General features: G+C 35.5%; 1 protein-coding gene across 2 annotated transcripts in view; it reads right to left on the bottom strand.

Annotated features, from left to right (window-relative positions):
* SRBD1 (S1 RNA binding domain 1) overlaps positions 1-20,418 on the bottom strand; it is a 224,846-nt gene that overhangs the window by 81,208 nt on the left and 123,220 nt on the right. For both annotated transcript variants that reach the window (XM_030921713.1, XM_030921714.1), the window contains exons 15-16: positions 19,627-19,718; positions 7,744-7,826 (exon numbers count right to left, since the gene is read on the bottom strand). In XM_030921713.1, the coding sequence (XP_030777573.1) occupies positions 7,744-7,826; positions 19,627-19,718 (175 nt within the window). The remainder of the gene's footprint in view (positions 1-7,743; positions 7,827-19,626; positions 19,719-20,418) is intronic.

Genomic DNA, 20,418 nt, shown 5'->3' with positions numbered 1-20,418 from the left:
TGAATGCAATATCGGAATTGCAAGGCTAAGTCTGAATTTCACTCATAATACCCTGTAAAGCAAAGATTCAGTACAGCCCATATCCTGGGCCTTAGAGTCAAGGGACAAGATTGCAAAACCATTTTGGCAGAGAATTCAGCTATGTAAATAATGCCTCAGTTTTAGAACAATTTCCTCTGTTTCACCTTTGTGTTTTCTCTATTTCAAAATACTGCTTTTGTGTATGGGGCAAAAATCCAGACAAAAGTCACCTAGATGACTGGGCATGGGACAGACTCTTTTCTGTATCCCACTATACAATGATAATTAAGGAATTAACATGTTTTAAAAGATTTGAGCAAACACTGTAGAACAGACGAGAAACCTTACTTTATTCAGACCTAAACTAAAACTCCATTTAATAATCTCTACATGTTGACCATAAAACAGTTTAAGTTGTTTTTTATTTTTTTGATTTGTTTTTACATAGAATTGATCCCACAGAGCAGGAATGAAAGAAAATGCAAATTCCCACCTTTGAGGTTTTACCGTGAAAAATTTCCGCTGGGAAGATGATTTTCCTTTTACAGTAACTATTCATTATCCACAATAATGAAGAATAAAGATGGCTGGATATAGAATCCAATAAGAGTTCCAAAAACTTATTTTGGCCAACCATTTCATTCTCTATCATCATCAAATGATCTAACAGAGAGGCACAAAAGGAGGAAAGAGCACTGTTTTGGGTCTTTCCCACTTTACTGTGTGTGTTCATTACCAAATGGAGGTGTTAATGAGCATGAAAACATCTAAAACACAGTCCAAAGAAGAAAAAAATATCAAGTAAATCCAATGTATTTAAGTTGTGCTTTCAGGATATGACAAGGCCAAGCTAAACCACCATTCCCCAAGTCCCAGAGAACTCAACAGAGCCAACCCTGCATCATCCTGCTCTCACTCTGGAGTGTTTTCTCGGGAGTAACACCAAGCCACTTTCCAGCAAAGTCTTTAGGGTTCAGTTAGGGATATGTTGTCATTTGACCACACTGGCTGCCTCTCTCTCCAGAAATAATGACAGGCATGTGTTTTTAAAATCACCTTTCCCCATTTTCTAAGACAAGGATTGGAACGCTGCCTTTAGCATTTTAGCTGTTATTAAACCAAAAGTATTTTAGTTTCCATTGAAATAATATTATAGCTTCTATTATTTCATCTATTTAACATTCTCTCTTTGAACAGCTTTCGTTTTTTAAATCAGCAGTGTTTGTCCATCTACTCGTATCTTAAATCAAAATGAAAATAAGTATTAAGTTTATACTGAAAGTACTTAGAAGTCCAGATTAAAAATAAATTCAGTCCCACTCTGGTTGTAAGGGAAATTTCACAACAAATTGTTCCTAATACATATTCACTATAGGAAGTCTGAAAAACAGGAAGTGAAAAAAAAAAATCACATCAACCAAAGAATAAGTATCGGTCACCTGCTGAGTTTTTTTTCTTCAATATAAACGCATGCCTACATTTTTAAAACACAAATTGGTTTTCTTTATTTATTTATTTATTTTTCTTTTTGAGACAGAGTCTTGCTCTGTCGCCCAGGCTGGAGTGCAGTGGATCTCTGCTCACTGCAAGCTCCGCCTCCCGGGTTCACACCATTCTCCTGCCTCAGCCTCCAGGGTAGCTGGGACTACAAGCCCCGCCACCACGCCCGGCTAAATTTTTTTTTGTATTTTTTAGTAGAGACGGGGTTTCACTGTGTTAGCCAGGATGGTCTCGATTTCCTGACCTCGTGATCCACCTGCCTCAGCCTCCCAAAATGCTGGGATTACAGGCGTGAGCCACCGCACCCGGCAAATTGTTTTTATTCTCCATCAACCACTTTGTTGAAATTTAAAAATACTATGTCAAGAGCAATTTCTCACGTTATTAAATCTTCCTTGAAAGCCTGTTTTAAATAGTTATATATTTCAACTCATATCATAATTTTAAAAACTATTTTGCTATTATAGTTGCTTCTAATATTTTGCTATTACAGCAAACTTATGTATGAATCTTAACAGCAGTTCTTATTGTCTTAGAACTAGCTAAACGGAGAACTAAAAGAAATGAATTTTTACAAGTGCATTTTAATAGGTATTAACTATTTGCTAGAAACAGTAATTTAGACTTCTACCAGCAGTGTATATAAATGTTCACCTCACTGTATCCTTCTGACTTGCACAGATTGTTTCATCTTATTACAACTTTACTTAATTGTTAGGTTGAAATAATAACAGCTTTTAAAATTTGGGTTTCTTTGATAGAGAGAAATTTGTATATCTTCCACAGTAAATGGTATGCAGTGGCTCTTTACATATTTCATGTAAATGTTTTATATAAACCAACTACAAATGTATATAAATAAAGAATAAAACAAAACCTTAATAATAAAATATGTAGTTATCACATATATATTTGTGGCAAATAATTTTCCTAATTCATGACATGGCTTTAAAATTATGTGTTAATAAATGACCCAGCAAATCCACTCTGAGGTATACATCCAAGAGAAAGAAAAACATACATAAAAACTTGAACGAAAATGTTCACAGCAGCATTATTTATAATAGTTGAAAGGTAAAAACAATCAAAAAGTCTAACAACTGATGAATGAACAAAATATCTCACACACACATATACACACAATGGAATACTACTTAGCCATAAAAAAAAGAATGAAGTACTGATACACACTGCAATGCAGACCACCTCTGAAAACATTATGATGAAAGAAGTCAATCATAAAAACCCACATATTGTATGATTTCATGTATATGAAGTATCTAGAGGAAAATAGATTAGTGTTGTCTAGGGCTGGCAAAGAAAGGACAATGGAGAATGACTGCTAATGAATGAGTTTCTTTTTGGGGTGATGAAAATGTTCTATTTTCACAACTCTATGACTATACTAAAAAAATCATTGACTTGTACATTTTAAATGAATGAATTGTATACGTGCAATTATGCATGTATCAATAAAGCTGGGTTTCTTTGCCTTTTTAAGAGATGAGTGTCTCACTATGTCATCCAGGCTGGAGTGCAGTGGTTATGCACAGGCATGATCATTGCTCACTATAGCCTTAAACTCCTGGGCTCAAATGATCGCCTGCCTCAGCGTCCTAAGTAGCTGAGGCCAGGTGTGTGTCACCATGCCTAGCTTCAAGCTGTTTTTAAAATGTATATAATAATATGGTATGGTCTACTAAGACTCCTGCAAAAACAGTGAATTTGTCTCATTTAATTTTTAGAAAAGTTGGTAATATGCATATTTCTTGAAGCTATGCTGTTAGGTAACAGATTGCTCAGGGCACTTATATTTTCTTGGAAGACTATTATTAATATGAAGTATCTTTCTTTTTCCTATTTAATGATTTTGCCTTAAGTTCTATTTTGTCTAATGTCAATACTGCTATGGCTGTCTTTTTCATTTAAGTGGAACATTTTAATCCAAACCTTTAATATCAAGGCTGTTTTCTTCTTTAGGAGTGCCTCTTGCACATATATAACTTAAAGCTGTGCTTTATTTTGTAAAGTCTGAAATCCTATTAATTGGAGAAGTTAGCCCATTCACTTTTAAATACCTATTACTTATTCCTATCTCCTTATATTTTGTTGTTTATTTCCTATACTTTCTTATGTTCTCTTCTCTACCTTTGGATGAAATTATAAACTTTTTACATTTTACTCTCATGATTTATATTAACTATCTTATTTGTGGTTGTTCTTCATATGTTTCAGGTTATATTTTTAATCAAATTCTAGAGTTAATTTATATCTGAATCTTTTTCCTGAAAAAGAATCTTAATACTTTTTATCATTTCTTTTTCTTCTACTCTCTCATGTTGAACTGATCTGATCCAGACTTAAATATTTAAAGATTAACATTATAGATTTTTAAAACTATCAGGCTCAACTATACATTTTACTGTGTGTACATGTTTCCCATGTCATGTCTTTCCCTTCTTTGGACACTCCCCTGCTTTTGGGAAGGGAGTATTTCTATGAATTCTTTCAAAGAAGGTGTGAAACAATCAGAGAAGGTTCAAAATTGTTTTTATTTTCCACTCACACTGAATGATGGTTTGCCTCATTTAGAATTATAAGTTCAAAATGTTTTTTTCCCACAACTTCACAATTACTGTATTCTATCTTCTATCATTTATTTTTTATCAATAATAGGCCTGATGTCAATCTCATTCTTTCCTTTGCAGATAAACTTTGTTTGCTCTCTGAATACTCTGTCAGTTCCTCTTTATCACGTATTCTGAAATTTCATAAGCAGGCATTTAGTGTAGGCCTTTTGTTATTCTTTACTTCTGCACTCATAAGGTGTTTTCAGAAGACTTGTCTGTCTTCAGTTTGGGAAAATTTCCTTCTATTACTTCTGTGATTATAACTCCATACTATTTCAATTTTACATCAGATGAACACTGAAGGTTTAGAATGTCTTCTATATCATGTGACTTTTGTTCATGCTTTCCACCATTTTCAGTTCAAAACTGAATTCTGAAGGAACTCAATCTTCCAATTCATTAATTTGCTTTTAATTGCGTCCACTCTATTTAGTCCAATTATGCATTTTAATCCTGATAATTACATTATTAAATTCTAAGATATTTGATAGGTTTGAATTCATTTTAATACATATGTTCTTTATAAATGCAATAATCTCTCTTTTCTCTCTGTGAATCTTACTTTCACTTATTTCAAAGTCTCTGTTACCTATTCATTGTCTCACTGGGTATTGCCTTTTGTTTATTAAGTTTGGTGCCTCATTTGTCTACCATAGGTTTTCCTCAAATGTTTAATCATTCTTGGTAGTGAGATCGTTTCAGAGTCCCTAACTGTCTGTCTGTGTATGCTGTTTCTGTTTACTATTCCTCACCTCCAGTGATAATGTGGGAAATGTGGGACATCATGCCAGGTGTCATGTACATGGCAGGAATCTGTCTTCTCAGGATGAGGCTCCTTGAGCTTCCTGACAATCGAAGGTCTCTTGAGGTATCTCCCAGCCTCTCTGGCCTATGTTAAGGTCATTGCTTTAGCTTGGATTCAGAGTATATTGGGGGAGGAGGTTACTACAGGCCTAGCTTCTCTATATGTATCTCGTTATCTAATACTTCAGACCCTGTCCCTACTATTTGAATCTGACTAGTTTGGCTCTACCTGGAACTGCACCTACCTGAAGAACACACTGATACACAATGATCTGTATATGTTTTGAACTGTGACTCCACCAGGTTTTATTTCTCCGTGGGTGTGATTCCTCATGCTTAGTATCTGTAAGGAATTCCTGAGATTTCCATCCACTAATGGAGGGACTCTTTCTTGTTTTCCCATGCTGTTATCAATTTATTCACATAAATATATATTTATACAGGTACACATGTACACATTTTCTGTCAACGCATGGAATTAGGAGTTGTGAATATGCAGCTGATGATGGTAGTGTAATTAAAGAAAAGCATTAATTCAGCCTACCATCTTCATCACGTTCTTAGTTTCATTATTTGCTGAACAGTGAGTAGTCCAATGTTAATACGGCTATTTTTTAAAATCTCAGACTCGTATATCCAACTTCTATTTGACATCTTTCCTTGAATTTCTTACAGGCATCTCAAGCTTAACATGTCTAAAACTGAATTACTGATCTTAATCTACCAAACCTGCTCTATTCAAGCATCATCCACATATCAGAACCCTTGGAGCAAATTCTTCATAATTCCTTTTCCCTCACTTATCACCACATAGACCCGACAAAATAGACTTGACTTCTTTCCATCTTTACTGCTATTAACTTTGTCCAAGCACTATTATTTGTCACCTGGGCCAGTACAAGAACCTCCTAGTTGTTCCTATTGCTTCTCTTCTTCCTAAGTCACTCTTCCCAGATCAGCCAGAGCCAATGTTTAAAAATATAAATCAGATTATGTCACCTCCCATTGCTTAAAACTCTTCTATTACTTCTCACTGCTGTTAAAATGAATTCCAAAGTCTTTCACATTAAAGGTTATCTCTGAATCCCAATCTGGAGGTTAAGTCTCCACTATTTATTTAAAGATCTCTTTGAAGTCAGTAGCTTATTAGCCTGCCCAGGTTTCATAAATTTGGAATCTTCTCTTTATTCTACTACCTTGCCAAGATGCTCCATAACTTTATCTTGAATGAATATAATTCCTCTTCATTATAATGCCTATATCACAAAACTGTTATAGTTGTACTTTTTCTTTTTTGAGATGGAGTCTCGCTCTGTCACCCAGGCTAGAGTCCTGTGGCGCAATCTTGGCTCACTGCAACCTCTGCGTCCTGGGTTCAAGTGATTCTCCTGCCTCAGCCTTCCACGTAGCTGGGACTACAGATACACGCCACCATACCTGGCTAATTTTTGTATTTTTAGTAGAGATGGAGTTTCGTCTTGTTGGCTAGGCTGGTTTCAAACTCTTGACCTCCAGTGATCCACCTGCCTTGGCCTCCCAAAGTGCTGGGATTACAGGCATGAGCCACTGCATGTAGCCAGTTGTACTCTTTAGATAACAGTCATTTCTATCTACTTGTAGCTAGATCAGTCCCTTTACCAACTATCTTTCTGAAATGAGTAAGTCCAGTTAAAAGTCTGAATGCCTTAGTCCAGCTTGCTATAAAACGGAAATATTCCCAGTTGAATCTCAATATGACAGGTTAATCCAAGCTTTGCTACCATGTGATCTTGGGTAAATGTCTTATGTACTCCAGGACACAGACTCTTTTTCTATCAAATGAGGAGGGTAGGGTTACACGAATTCTAAGGTGTCTTCCATATCCAGTAGTCACAAAATCCATGATATGATATATTTCTTCAGAAAAAGTGTAGTATAGTACCTATCATTCAAATCCCATAAAAATTATACAGAAGGAAATACTCTATTTCACAATTAACAGCTTTTGACAAAGAGGAAAACAATTTGACCCAAACCTTCTGGAGACAACTTAAGCCCCACGTACCATTTTGCTATCACCATAAATTCACTCTGCCAACGTTTAGTGCTGTCTTGAATTGTCCAATGAACACATACAACCTCAAGAATTAAAAATACAGTAACAACAAAAATGAGTACTACTATTACCTACCACTTCTCTAATCACACATAAGATCTACTTACTACTGTGAACATCAAGATCAATGCACGATATCACTATTGTAATTATTTTAGAACGCCACGAACTGCAACCATGTAAGGTAAGAAACTTAATCAACTGAATGGTTTTAGACTATTTTGGGTAACGACCAAAAACGAACTATAATAATCAAGTAGGAATGGGAAATACAGGAAAAAAACAAGACAGAGAAGGTACCAAAAACATTTCCTTGAAAGGTCAGTAAAGATCAATAGTTCATACCGGTTTACACAAAGAGCCAACAGGTCCCCGTAGCACCTCCACTTTTATAATGATGTTAAAAGAAGCAGCTCTCTCTCCAAATTAGTTATTAGTTTCATCCAGTGTTTTCATAGTCTTTAAATCTGACCACAGTCAATTCTAAGTCTTAATCAAAATCATTAACACCAGAACAACGATGACAAAAATAATTCCCTCTTTCCCTGATGACTTAAAACTCCTACTTCCCACAAACTGTATAACCTTGAAAATGGGAATCTACTCCCATAGACACTTAATTACTATGCCAGGTTTGAGTACTGCTCCTTGTATTGATGGATTTCATAAATTAAATGATCCACATTGCTTTACCTGATACATTCCAACTCCAATGTGCTTCGGCTCAATTTTCACTAGCTCAGCTAATGGATCTTGTACACGCCTCGCTATGGAAACTGAAAAAACAGAATCAGAAAACAAGTATGACTTAATGTGAAAAGCAGTACCTAATAATTACTTACATTAGTTCCTCATAATGTAAGTACTTAATCCTGTCCCTCCTCATCATCCCTCTAAAAAGGCCAACAATTCAGCTAAGTTTCAAAGTTCTCTTTTCCCTCCACACAAAAAGTAAATGCAAACTTTCATGATGAATTACGTCATCAGAATTTCTAAGCATTCTTCAACACAAGTAGTTTGACAGGATTATAGATTTAGAAAAACAAATAAAACGTTTATTCCCTATACTTACATGATTACCTATTCATTCTTTATGTAAAGCATAATAGGATACCTCATACTTTACAGAGCAAGCAAAATCTTGTTTTAAATAATTCTGCATTATTACAAATATGATATTTCTATATGTCAAATATGCTTATTAGAACTAGGTCCCCCAAATAATGAACAAATGATATAATTACCTCCTTTTTTAAATTTCTTTCTTTTTAGAGATAGGGTCTCACTCTGTTGCCCTGGATAGACTGCAGTGGTGCCATCACAGTTCACTGCAGCTTTGAATTCCTGGGCTCAAGCAATCCTCTTGCCTCACCCTTCCAAAGTGTTGGGATTACAGGCATGAGCTACTGCACCCAGCAGAATCATATCTTAATGCAACTAGAGATCAAGTTACTTGGCTAATGAATATACTCATGTGGCCTTGAATATGACTGCAAGATTGCCCTGGCAAGTGATCTCCTTCTGTCCCAACTGCTTGTCTCTTAACACACCATAGTTCTAATTACATCCCTTTCTTGACCATTACAATCCATGCTCAAGAAACTTTAGAGTTAATTTCAAACATTCCTTTAACTGTGTCACGATTTTACTTGATCGTCATTTATTGTCATTTTTTTACCAAATATCAATAAAAATTCACATCTTTAATTTATAAGATAGAGTTAGCTAGAAAAAAAGATATTACAACTCTTACGAATAGTTCTAAAGGCAACCTCCCTCTCCAGTAGCATATTTATGTTGAGTCTTTCTGCATGAACTGATTCCATTTTCAAAACACATGGAAGCTGATCAGTGTCACCTTCTCATACAGGTTGGATGAAATATAAATTCATTAAGTGAAAATATTAAGACCATCAAGGAAAATCCCATGCCTGTTTCCATGTTAAGCTGTTCAAGGTCTGGAAACGAAAGTCATCTCTTGCAAGAGACTCTCAGATTCTCCAGTCACTGATTTGTACCACTTCTCTAATCAGACATAAGATCTACTTATCTACTGTGAACATCAAGTTCAACGCATGATCATTCAAGTCTTTTTCATATCCTTTATTACTACATCTAACATATAGTGACATATAGCTCCTTGCAAAGCAAGTTAGAGAACATTCAGCTGGTGTTATACAATCTATTTCTCTCCCAGAAGAGATGGGGATTACAAAGCCTTCACATACATCTTTATTATTTGAAGAAATCAATTACAAAAGGTTAGTTAGTGCAAGCATTGAAGGTGACAGGAGAAATGCTTTCCTCTAATAACCACATTCATAATTACAGATTTAAAGCAGAGATATGCTTGAATTTCTCTAAAGCAAGTATTATTTCTTTAGCCTAACATTTAAATGTGTAATGCAGTAAGAATGATTTTCAACATGTATACACTGCCTATATACTTTTGAGTAAAAACAACAAGAAAAGCCCCCACAACAGTAAACCAAGTCAAGAATTTAAGAATATATGGATACCTCATTGTATTGCATTTCATTTTATTGTGCTTCTCAGACACTGCATTTCTTACAAATTGAAAATTTGTGGCAACCCTGAATTGGGCAAGTCTATTGGTGCCATTTTTCCAACAGCATGGGCACACTTCTGGTCACTGTGTTACACTCTGGTAACTCTCAGCAATATTTCAAAATTAAATTATATTTGTTATGGTAATCTGTGACCAATGATCTTTGATATCACTATTGTAATTGTTTTAGAACATCACGAACCACACCTGTAGGGTAACAAACTTAATCAATAAATGATGTGTGTGTTCTAACTGCTCCACCAACTGGCTATTCCCCTCTCTCCCTCTCCTGGGGCCTCCCTATTCCTTGAGATAAAATGGTATTGAAATTAGGCCAACATGCCTATGTCCTGAATGGTACTATCTAGATTTTCTAGGTAGTACCATTCAGGACATAGGCATGGGCAAGGACTTCATGTCTAAAACACCAAAAGCAACGGCAGCAAAAGCCAAAATTGACAAATGGGATCTAATTAAACTAAAGAGCTTTTGCACAGCAAAAGAAACTACCATCAGAGTGAACAGGCAACCTACAGAATGGGAGAAAATTTTTGCAACCTACTCATCTGACAAAGGGCTAATATCCAGAATCTACAAAGAACTCAAATATACAAGAAAAAAACAAACAACCCCATCAAAAAGTGGGCAAAGGATATGAACAGACATTTCTCAAAAGAAGACATTCATACAGCCAACAGACACATGAAAAAATGCTCATCATCACTCGCCATCAGAGAAATGCAAATCAAAACCACAATGAGATACCATCTCACACCAGTCAGAATGGCAATCATTAAGAAGTCAGGAAACAACAGTTGTTGGAGAGGATGTGGAGAAATAGGAACACTTTTACACTGTTGGTGGGATTGTAAACTCGTTCAACCATTATGGAAAACAGTATGGCAATTCCTCAAGGATCTAGAACTAGATGTACCATATGACCCAGCCATCCCACTACTGGGTATATACCCAAAGGATTATAAATTAGTCTACTACAAAGACACATGCACATGTATGTTTATTGCGGCACTATTCACAATAGCAAAGACTTGGAATCAACCCAAATGTCCATCTGTGACAGACTGGATTAAGAAAATGTGGCACATATACACCATGGAATACTATGCAGCCATAAAAAAGGATGAGTTTGCGTCCTTTGTAGGGACATGGATGCAGCTGGAAACCATCATTCTTAGCAAACTATCACAAGAAGAGAAAACCAAACACCACATGTTCTCACTCATAGGTGGGAACTGAACAATGAGATCACTTGGACTCGGGAAGGGGAACATCACACACTGGGGCCTATCATGGGGAGGGGGGAGGGGGGAGGGATTGCACTGGGGAGTTATACATGATATAAATGATGAATTGATGGGTGCTGACAAGTTGATGGGGGCAGCACACCAACATGGCACAAATATACATATGTAACAAACCTGCACGTTATGCACATGTACCCTAGAACTTAAAGTATAATAAAAAAAAAAAAAAAAGAAAAGAAATTAGGCCAACAAATAACCCTACAATGGCCTCTAAGTGTTCAAGTAAAAGGAAGAGTCGCATGTCTCTTACTTTAAATCAAAAGCTAAAAATAATTAAGCTTATTGAAAAGACATGTTGAAAGCCGAGAAAGGCTGAAAGGTGGCCTTCTTGGGCCAGTTAGCCAAGTTGTGAATGCAAAGGAAGAGTTCTTGAAGGAAATTAAAAGTGTGACTCCAGTGAACACAAAAATGATAAGGAAGCAAAACAACTTTTTGCTGATATGGAGAAAATTTGAGTGATTAAACCAGCCACAACATTCCCTTAAGCCAAAGTGTAATCCTGAGCAAGGTCCTAACTCTCTTCAATTCCATGAAAGCTGAGAGAGGTGAGGAAGCTGCAGAAGAAAAGTTTGAAGACAGCAAAGGCTGGTTTGTGAGGGTTAAGGAAAGAAGCCATCTTCCTAACATAAAAGTACAAGGTGAAACAGCAATTGCTGATATAGAAGCGGCAGCAAGTTATCCAGAAGATCTGGTTAAGATCATAATGAAGGTGGCTACAATAAACAGCAGATTGTCAATGTAAACAAAATAGCCTTCTCGTGGAAGAAGATGCCATTTCATTTAGGACTTTCATAGCTAGAGAGGAGAAGTCAATGCCTGGCTTCAAAGATTCAAAAGACAGACTGACTCATTTTATTAGAGGGGAATGCAGCTGGTGACTTTAAGTTGAAGTCAAGGCTCATTTGCCATTTTGAAAATCCCTGGGTTCTTAAGAATTATGCTAGATCTACTCTGCCTGTGCTCTATCAATGAAACGACAAAGCTGGCATGACGGCACATATGTTTACAGCATGGCTTACTGAATATTTTAAGCTCACCATGGAAACCTACTGCTCAGAAGAAAAGATTCCTTAGAAAATATTAGTGCTCACTGACAATGCACCTGTCATCCAAGAGCTCTGATGGAGGTGTACAAGATTAATACTGTTTTCATGCCTACTAACACAACATCCATTCTGTATACCATGAGTCATGGAGTAATTTTGACTTTCAAGTCTTATTTTTTAAGAAATACATTTTGTAAGGCTATAGCTACCACAGATGGTGATTTCTCTGAGGATCTGGGCAAAGTACGTTGAAAATTTTTGGAAAAGGATTTACCATTCTAGATGCTATTAATAACATTCATAATTCATAGGAGGAGGGCAAAATGTCAACATTAACCAGAGTTTGGAGGGGGCTGATTTCAACTCTCATGGATGACTTTGAGGGATTCAATACTTCGGTGGAGAAAGCCACTTCACATGTGGTGGAAATAGCAAGAAAACTAGAATTAGAAGTGGACCCTGAAGATGTGACTGAATTACTGCAATCTCACAATCAAGTTTGACATAATGAGGAGCTGCTTTCTTAGGGATAAGCAAAGAAAGTGGCTTCTTGAGGTGGAATCTACTCCTGGTGAAGATGCTATGAACATTGTGGAAATGACAAAAGATATCAAATATTACATAAACTTTGTTGATAAAGCAGCAGCAGCAGGAATGGATAACATGGACTTCAATTTTAAATAAAGTTCTACTGAATGTAAAATGCTACCAAACAGCATCACATGCTACAGAGAAACCTTTTGTGAGAGGAGAGTCCACTGATGCAACAGACTTCATTGTTGTCTTATATTAAGAAACTGCCACCACATCTCAGCCTTCAGTAACCACCACACCGGTCAGCAACCATCAACATCAAGGCGAGACCCTCCACCAGCAAAAAGATTGTGAACTGCTGAAGGCTCAGATGATCATTAGCATTTTTAACAATATTTTCTAATTAAGGTGTGTACATATTTTTTTGAGATATAATGCCATTAGATTCTTAACACACTATAGTGTAAACATAACTTCTGTATGCACTGAGAAAACAAAAATGTCATATAACACTTTTATAACTCCTATATCCAAGCTTTAGAGAGAGATGGTGCTACTTTCCTGCCAGCAAGATAATCAAGAATGAGTTGTTTAGTAGACAGTAATAATGCAGAGCTCTAGGTTGAGAATGATCAAGTCGACAATAGATTCTTGAAAGTAAGAGGGAGGTAGCTCAGGAAAAGGGAGTCTAATGAATTGCTGATAAAGATAATTAAGAGGGAGGAAGAGTTATGGCCCAAAACTTAGGGAACGTCTACATTTTGAGACAAAGAAGAAAAGGAGGAAGTTATAAAAGAGGCAGAGAATAAATGATGAGGACAGCAAAGTAATAGAAGTCAAAAAGATTTCTGGAAAATGTTAAACATAGTTACATGCACCCCAATTTTTATTCTCAGGTATACGCTCAAGAGAAATGGAAACATTATGTTCATATAAAATGTTATTCATGAATTTTCACAGCAGCCTTATTAATAATAGCCAAAAATGTTAAAAAAAAAAAAAATCCATCAACTGATGACTAAACAAAATGTTGTAGACCCATACAATAGGATTTGGCAATAAAAAGAAATGAAGGGCTGATACATGCTACAGCATGTTGAATCTTGAAAACATTATGCTTAAGTGAAAGAAGCCAGTCACAAAGACCACATATTATATGATTTCTTTTATATGAACTGTCCAGAACAGGAAAATCCATACAGACAGAAAATACATTCATGTTTGCCAGAAGTTTGGGTGGTGAGTGAAGACAGTAATGGAAGTGATTGCTAATGGGTATGGGCTTCTTTTTGGGATGAAGTTATAAAACTAGATGGTGGTGATAGTTGTACAGCTCTGACTATACTAGAAAACACTGACTTGTACACTTTAAAAGGGTAAATTTTATGTTATGTAAATTATATCTCAACGAAGCTATTGTTTTTTAAAATGCAGTATGTCCAAATGTATGCCAAATACTATTTTGCCCACATGACAATAGTTTGCTGTTTCACTACTATTCACCATTGTTCAGAAAACTCTAGTTGATGCAACTTGACAAAAAGGGAAGATACAAATATTGAAATGACATTATTTACATATGATGATTATCTACCTAGAAAACCTAAGCAAGTCAAATGAAGAAATATCAGAACTAACAAGATTCCAATTAGCTGGGTAGTTTCAAGACACACAAACAAAAACTGATGCTTCTACCATATGCTATCAAACCAACAACACAGGAGTTGGGGAGTGGAGAGAATGAGGAGATGCTGGTGAAAGGGTATGTACTTGTAGTTATACATTAATAAATTACAGAGATCTTATGTATAGTATGATGAAATTAAAATGTAATAAAAACAAAACAATAGAATCATGGATAAAAATCTATTCACAATGTTAAACATACACACACACACACACACACACACACACACACACACACACACATATATATATATAAACAACCCATGAATAAAAATAAAACATGCAGAACAGGGACGAAAGTGGAAATTTTACAGAATTTCACTCTATATACTATAGACTTTTACAAGTACAGTCATCCTGTATCCTTGGGTGACTGGTTCCAGGACCACTGCAGACACCAAAATCTGCGGATGCTCAAGTACTTTATATTAAATGGAGTACCATTTGCATAGAACCTACACACACCCTGCCATATACTTTAAATCACCTATAGGTTACTTATAATACCTAATACAATGTAAATGCTATGTTAATAATTGTTATACTATATTTTCAAATCTATATTATTTTTATTGTTGTTTTTTTTTTTTAAATACTTTCAATCCACGGTTGAATCTGTGGGCACGTGCAGAGGGTCAACTGTATTTATCAAATGGCTTTAAAGTTCATTTGCAAAAAAAAAGAAATACTATGAAAAATACGATTTTAAAAAATTAAAGCAAGGCATATTATAAGCCACAGAAATTGAGAGTTGCATTGTGGTAGGCTACATAGACCAATGAAATGAGAACATAAAGTACATATAGGGATTTTAGGTTTTTTTATAAATGCTAATTTATTAAATGGTAACATAGCTCAATGTATAGAGGAAAACAATTAATATGGGATAATAATACAAAAAGTTAAGCATTAGAGAAAGAAATTACATTTGATATGCCAAAAGTTGGGGAAGGGATCCCAGACTGAGTAAAGATTATCATCCTAAAAGATATGCAACCAGAGCTACTTCCTATGGATAAGTGGTTGAGTATATAACTTGCATGCCCACATACAGTAACCTTGAAAGCAACATTTCTCTTCACTTCATAATATGTCTTATATCCAAAGAAAAAGAATGTCATGGGTTTTGGCCTTTCAATTCTATGAAATATCTAGAATCCTAAAGCTTCTGGAGCAAATCAATTTATTTGCTTAAAAGACTATAGTGAACTGTACTCTCTTGAAAATTTGTCTCATCCTGTTATCTAGCAATATTAGACATCTGTATTTTTAAAGTCTAATATTCATCTCATTTTATCCTTCCCCTTGACGTCAAGACAGGAACAGAGGAAAATAAGTAAAATTCTCCCATGTTGTCTTTTTTAGCCAACAACTCCAAATTCGAATTTTTTCACTATAATGTTTATTAAAATGTAGTTTTAGCAGTCTTGATGCAAATCTATTGTAATCTCGACCCTCTAAGTAATAATTACATTTTTGAACAAGAAGCTGAGAAATATGTTGAACTGAAAAAAATTTTCTGTATCCTCACTGTAATGGAGGTAGACTGAAGGTTACCCAACTAGTATAAACTTTTCAAAATTCATAGATGATGAACCTAAAAAGGGTGACTTTTACTTTATGTAAATATATCTCTAAATAAATAAAATATTTTTTATTTCTCTGAGAATGTTAAACTTTTTCTTCTGTCTTCATCATCTCTATTTCCTCCAAGTAGTTTTTCTTCTTCCCTAGTGTATTTTGGCATCTGTTTTTAATATTAATAGTATAAGTTTTCATTACATGTTAGGTGACCTTTGACTGTCCACCAGGGGCAGGATGCTAAAACAATGACATTAAGTGCTTTGCCCAGTGGTAAGGCTTATCAACTATGGCTTTACTTTGGGTGCTCTGACCATTTCTTTGTGGTACCTCTAATCTCAAGTTTCTTCAATGTTGTCTCTTGTATTGGCAGAGTCCTCTTATCTGCATAGATTTATTCCTCTCTAAGATCTCTACAACTGCATGTAAATATTTCCTCAACTCCCCTTTACTTCAGTAGCATCCCCACTCTCATTTGTAAGCTGTGTCCTCCTTTGTAGAATCCTTCTGTTTAACCCTCTCCAGAGAACAAATCCCCAGTCTTCTGCAAAGGTAGTGAAAAGACAGTTCCTCAACTGTTGTGGAAGGGGATGTTAATTGCTGTTGTTGCTTCATTGAGGTGAAATTCTTGTAACATATAATTAACTATTTTAAAGTACAGAAATCAGTGGTACTTAGGATACTTGCAATATTGTGCCTCACCACCTCTATCAAGTTCCAAAACACTTTCACTATACCAAAAGAAAACCCTGTACCCATTAAGCAGTCACTCTCCATTCCTGTCTCTCCCCAGTCCCTGACAACCTCCAGTCAGTTTTCAATCTCTACAGATTTGTCTATTCTGCACATTTCATATAACCATACAATATGTGGTCTTTTGGGATTGGCTTCTTTTACTTATGTTGGCATGACATTTTTGAGGTTCACACGGTGTTGTAGCATGTACCAGTACTTCATTCTTTTTATGGCTGAATGATATTCTATTGTATGGCTGTACCACATTTTGTTTATTCTTTCATCATGTGAGTTGTTTCCAACTTTTAGCTATTGTAAATAATGCTGCTATAAGCACTTGCATACAAGTATTTTGGCTGAATACCTGTTTTCAATTTTTCTGGGGACATGTGTAGGAGTGAAATTGCTGGGCCTATGTTTAATTTGGTCTCGTTGCTTTTTAAACAGACTTTCAACCAACACTTTCATTTTCAACCCAGCCTCAACCCTCTCAGCATACTTCCAAAGTACTTGGCATCATTTCCTGAACCTATAGGGGTTGTGTGATCCATCCTAGGTTAGTTCCGTATTTTCTACAATGCTGGCTCAGAATTCAACATTCTCAAGTTGACTAAGTGACTTATTGCTCATCTATCCACTTTAAGCTTCAAATCTTGTTGTTGTTGCTATTTGTTCTCCCATTCCTTTTATCTTAGTAGGTTTTATCTTAGTAGGTTTATGCTTTCATTCTATTATGTCATTTTAATCAATTTCAGAAGGAGAGAAGGAATGAAACATACACTCAATCTTCCACTTTAAATCCATAATAAACAGTTTAATATTATCCATCTACTATATCCATCCAATTTAAAGGCCATGTACAATGCATCATGGGGAATATAAGCATATATATAGAAGACAACTTCTGTTTTCAGGAAGCTGATAAACTGGTCAAGAGATGTAGTAATGAGGGTCATTTTCTTACACATGCTTAACACACATATGAATGCTGAAGTTCTGTTATATTCTTATACAGTAAACATTTAGAGGACTTAAAGGTAAAATCCACACCTGTAGGTAGCTCAGATCTCACATAAAGTAAAAAGTCACCTCTGGCATCAATCACCAGGAAAAAGAAAGACTCTCAATGAGAAACAGGAATTGAAAAGAAAGTGGACTCTAGAAAACCAAGAGTAGAGACTCCAACCTCTTTGACTATTTGACTCCAGGACCAGACTCAAAAGTGTCTAGGTATATATTAAACATGGTCATTGCCACATAGAAGTGAGCTAAGACACAGAAGGAAGACACAATGCTTAAACTGAATCACACACTGAAGACACAGCAGACTTTGAAATTACAGTAATTAGAACCATATAATGATTTTCCATTTTATTATCCTCTATTTTCATAGAATCTTGTTGGAATGTTGTAATTCTGTTTCACCTATAATACTGTGACAATTATTTACACACATGGGCCAGTGGTTAAGAAGAAACAGCAGTCTCTTCAGCAGTGGGAGGCCTGAGGGATTGTTATCTTTCAGAAAATATGGTCTAAATATTTTTTCCAACACACTATTGGGAGATACCTTCTCAGTGCCAACTTGAGAAATTCTGGATTTTATTTTGTTATAAATGAAAGTGCCATTTTATCATAGAAATTAGGTACACAAATACTATGTGCACATTTACTGGTTAAGTGGCCTCTTTAAGCCTTAGTTTCCTGTTTTAAAAGTGGGGATAATAATAAATATCTCACAGGGCAATAGAGAGGATAAAATAATCTTGGTAACATACCACAATGTTTCACATATACTAAGTGCTTAAAAAATTACTATTAGCAGATCCCAGTATGACTACTTTTCTATTCCTTCTGCCATTATTATTAAAAGGCAACCACAAAAAGAGTACATGGTGAGGAGATAGAAATCACGCTGAGCTGCTGTGCTAAGCAGCAGCTTCCCAGGAGAAGCAAGATTTTTAGCTGGGATTTAAGAAGATGATCATTTTAGAGAGGGAATTATGTCATGAAACAACTGACGGGAAACTACAAGTTCTTTTGGATGTAAGAACACTTTTAGATTTAGATTAATGTAAAAATTTCATATATATCTCTCCAGATATAAATTTCAAGAACAGCCAATGAAATCTGACGATAATATTTAAGGAAAAAATTAAATAACAGGTCCATTACTAACCAAGTGGTCTAAATATTCACCTATTATACAGAAAAATGCACTGACCTGATCTAACATATTGCTTATGATACCAACTGCTTTCATGAAATGCATCAAAGTATCTTAATTTCTTCACACACAAGATTTCGACTATTCCACATTACAGAAATCAAAGCAATCAAATACAACTAAAATCAAAGCAGGCTGTTTTAAGTAAAACATGATCAAATGACAACTCTATTAGCAAGAAGAGAGACTAGTCATTTGACAAATATTTGGCACTAAACTGAAAGTCTGTGTACATTCATAAATTTGTATTACAAATATTTTGTTACTATATTACTTTTTTGCCAACAAAAAGCTTTAATAATATTTTGTAACAATAATAAAAGATCTTATTGAGACAGTCTCACTCTGTCGCCCAGGCTGGAGTGCAGTGGCATGATCTCGACTCACTGCAACCTCTGCCTCCTGGGTTCAAGCAATTCCCTGCCTCAGCCTCCTGAGTAGGTTGGATTACAGGCACCTGCCACCATGCCCCACTAATTCTTGTATTTTTAGTAGAGACGGAGTTTCACCATCTTGGCCAGGCTAGTCTTGAACTCCTGACCTCGTGATTCACTCGCCTCGGCCTCCCAAAGTGCTGGGATTACAGGCTTCAGCCACCGCACCCAGTCTATTATTTTTATTACTAAACTCTCTGGCATATAATGTTGCTAAAGACTTTGTGGGTTAACTTTCCACTACAGAATAGTAGTGTTCTTTAAAATAGTACAATATTCTTCCTCTTCTTTTCCATAATCACTTTCTTTCTAATATGCCAATTCTTATGCATGTAGTGTAACTTTAAATTTTCTTTGATATTTAGAATATTTAGCATGCCACACATGCTGTCCAAAATATCAAAATCACATGTTTTTGTGATGGTTCATAGTTTCTTACCTGCACTTCTCAAATTAGGGTCCAGTCCTGGCATCTCTTTGTTAGCTTCAGGGCTGACACTGTAGATTGATGCTCCTGCTTCACTGACGATACTGAGAAGACAGAAAAAGGGGAATATCATTTTCCAAACTTCCTGCCTGGTCAAAGAAAATAAAGGAATGAAACCAGGAATTACAAGAAAAAAAAAACAAACAGGGCAAAGTGTTCTCTTCATATCTCAATGATACTGACAGCATCTAATATTTCATTAATATAAAATGATGACGCAGTGTTTGTTTTTTTCACATATGAAATACACAGACTTAAATCCATAATGAATTCAATCAGTTGCTTTCTCTGTCACTGGTAACAATAGATGGTTTACAGATTAATACAATGAATACTCTCCCATGATGCCAACTTCAAAATTTTCAGAATGCACTTAGCCTCTCCTGTGTTTATAATCCATATTGACTGACATTTATGATTCTTATCTGGATTAATCATTCTAAGGCATCTTGGAGAGCATATGGACATATGCGTGCATATGTACACATGCAGACATACAAAAAACCACCATCATAAGCACTGTTATTGTTATTACCTGGTTATAATTTACAACCACAACATGGAAAAAAAAGGGGGGATCAGACAGGATTCATCCGACTTTTCAGGAGGGTCTGAAAATCATCATCCTTTCAGTGAACTTAAAGCCTTCCACTCAAGCAGGTGTTAACTCATTTCATCATTTATTTAATCAAATAGTCACACAAATCATTCTCTTTCATTCTTTTCCTTTCTTCTTTGGCTACA

The sequence above is a fragment of the Rhinopithecus roxellana genome, chromosome 17, assembly GCF_007565055.1.
Source record: "Rhinopithecus roxellana isolate Shanxi Qingling chromosome 17, ASM756505v1, whole genome shotgun sequence".
NCBI classification, from domain to species: Eukaryota; Metazoa; Chordata; class Mammalia; order Primates; family Cercopithecidae; genus Rhinopithecus; species Rhinopithecus roxellana.
This window is presented reverse-complemented; position numbering and strand designations above follow the sequence as displayed.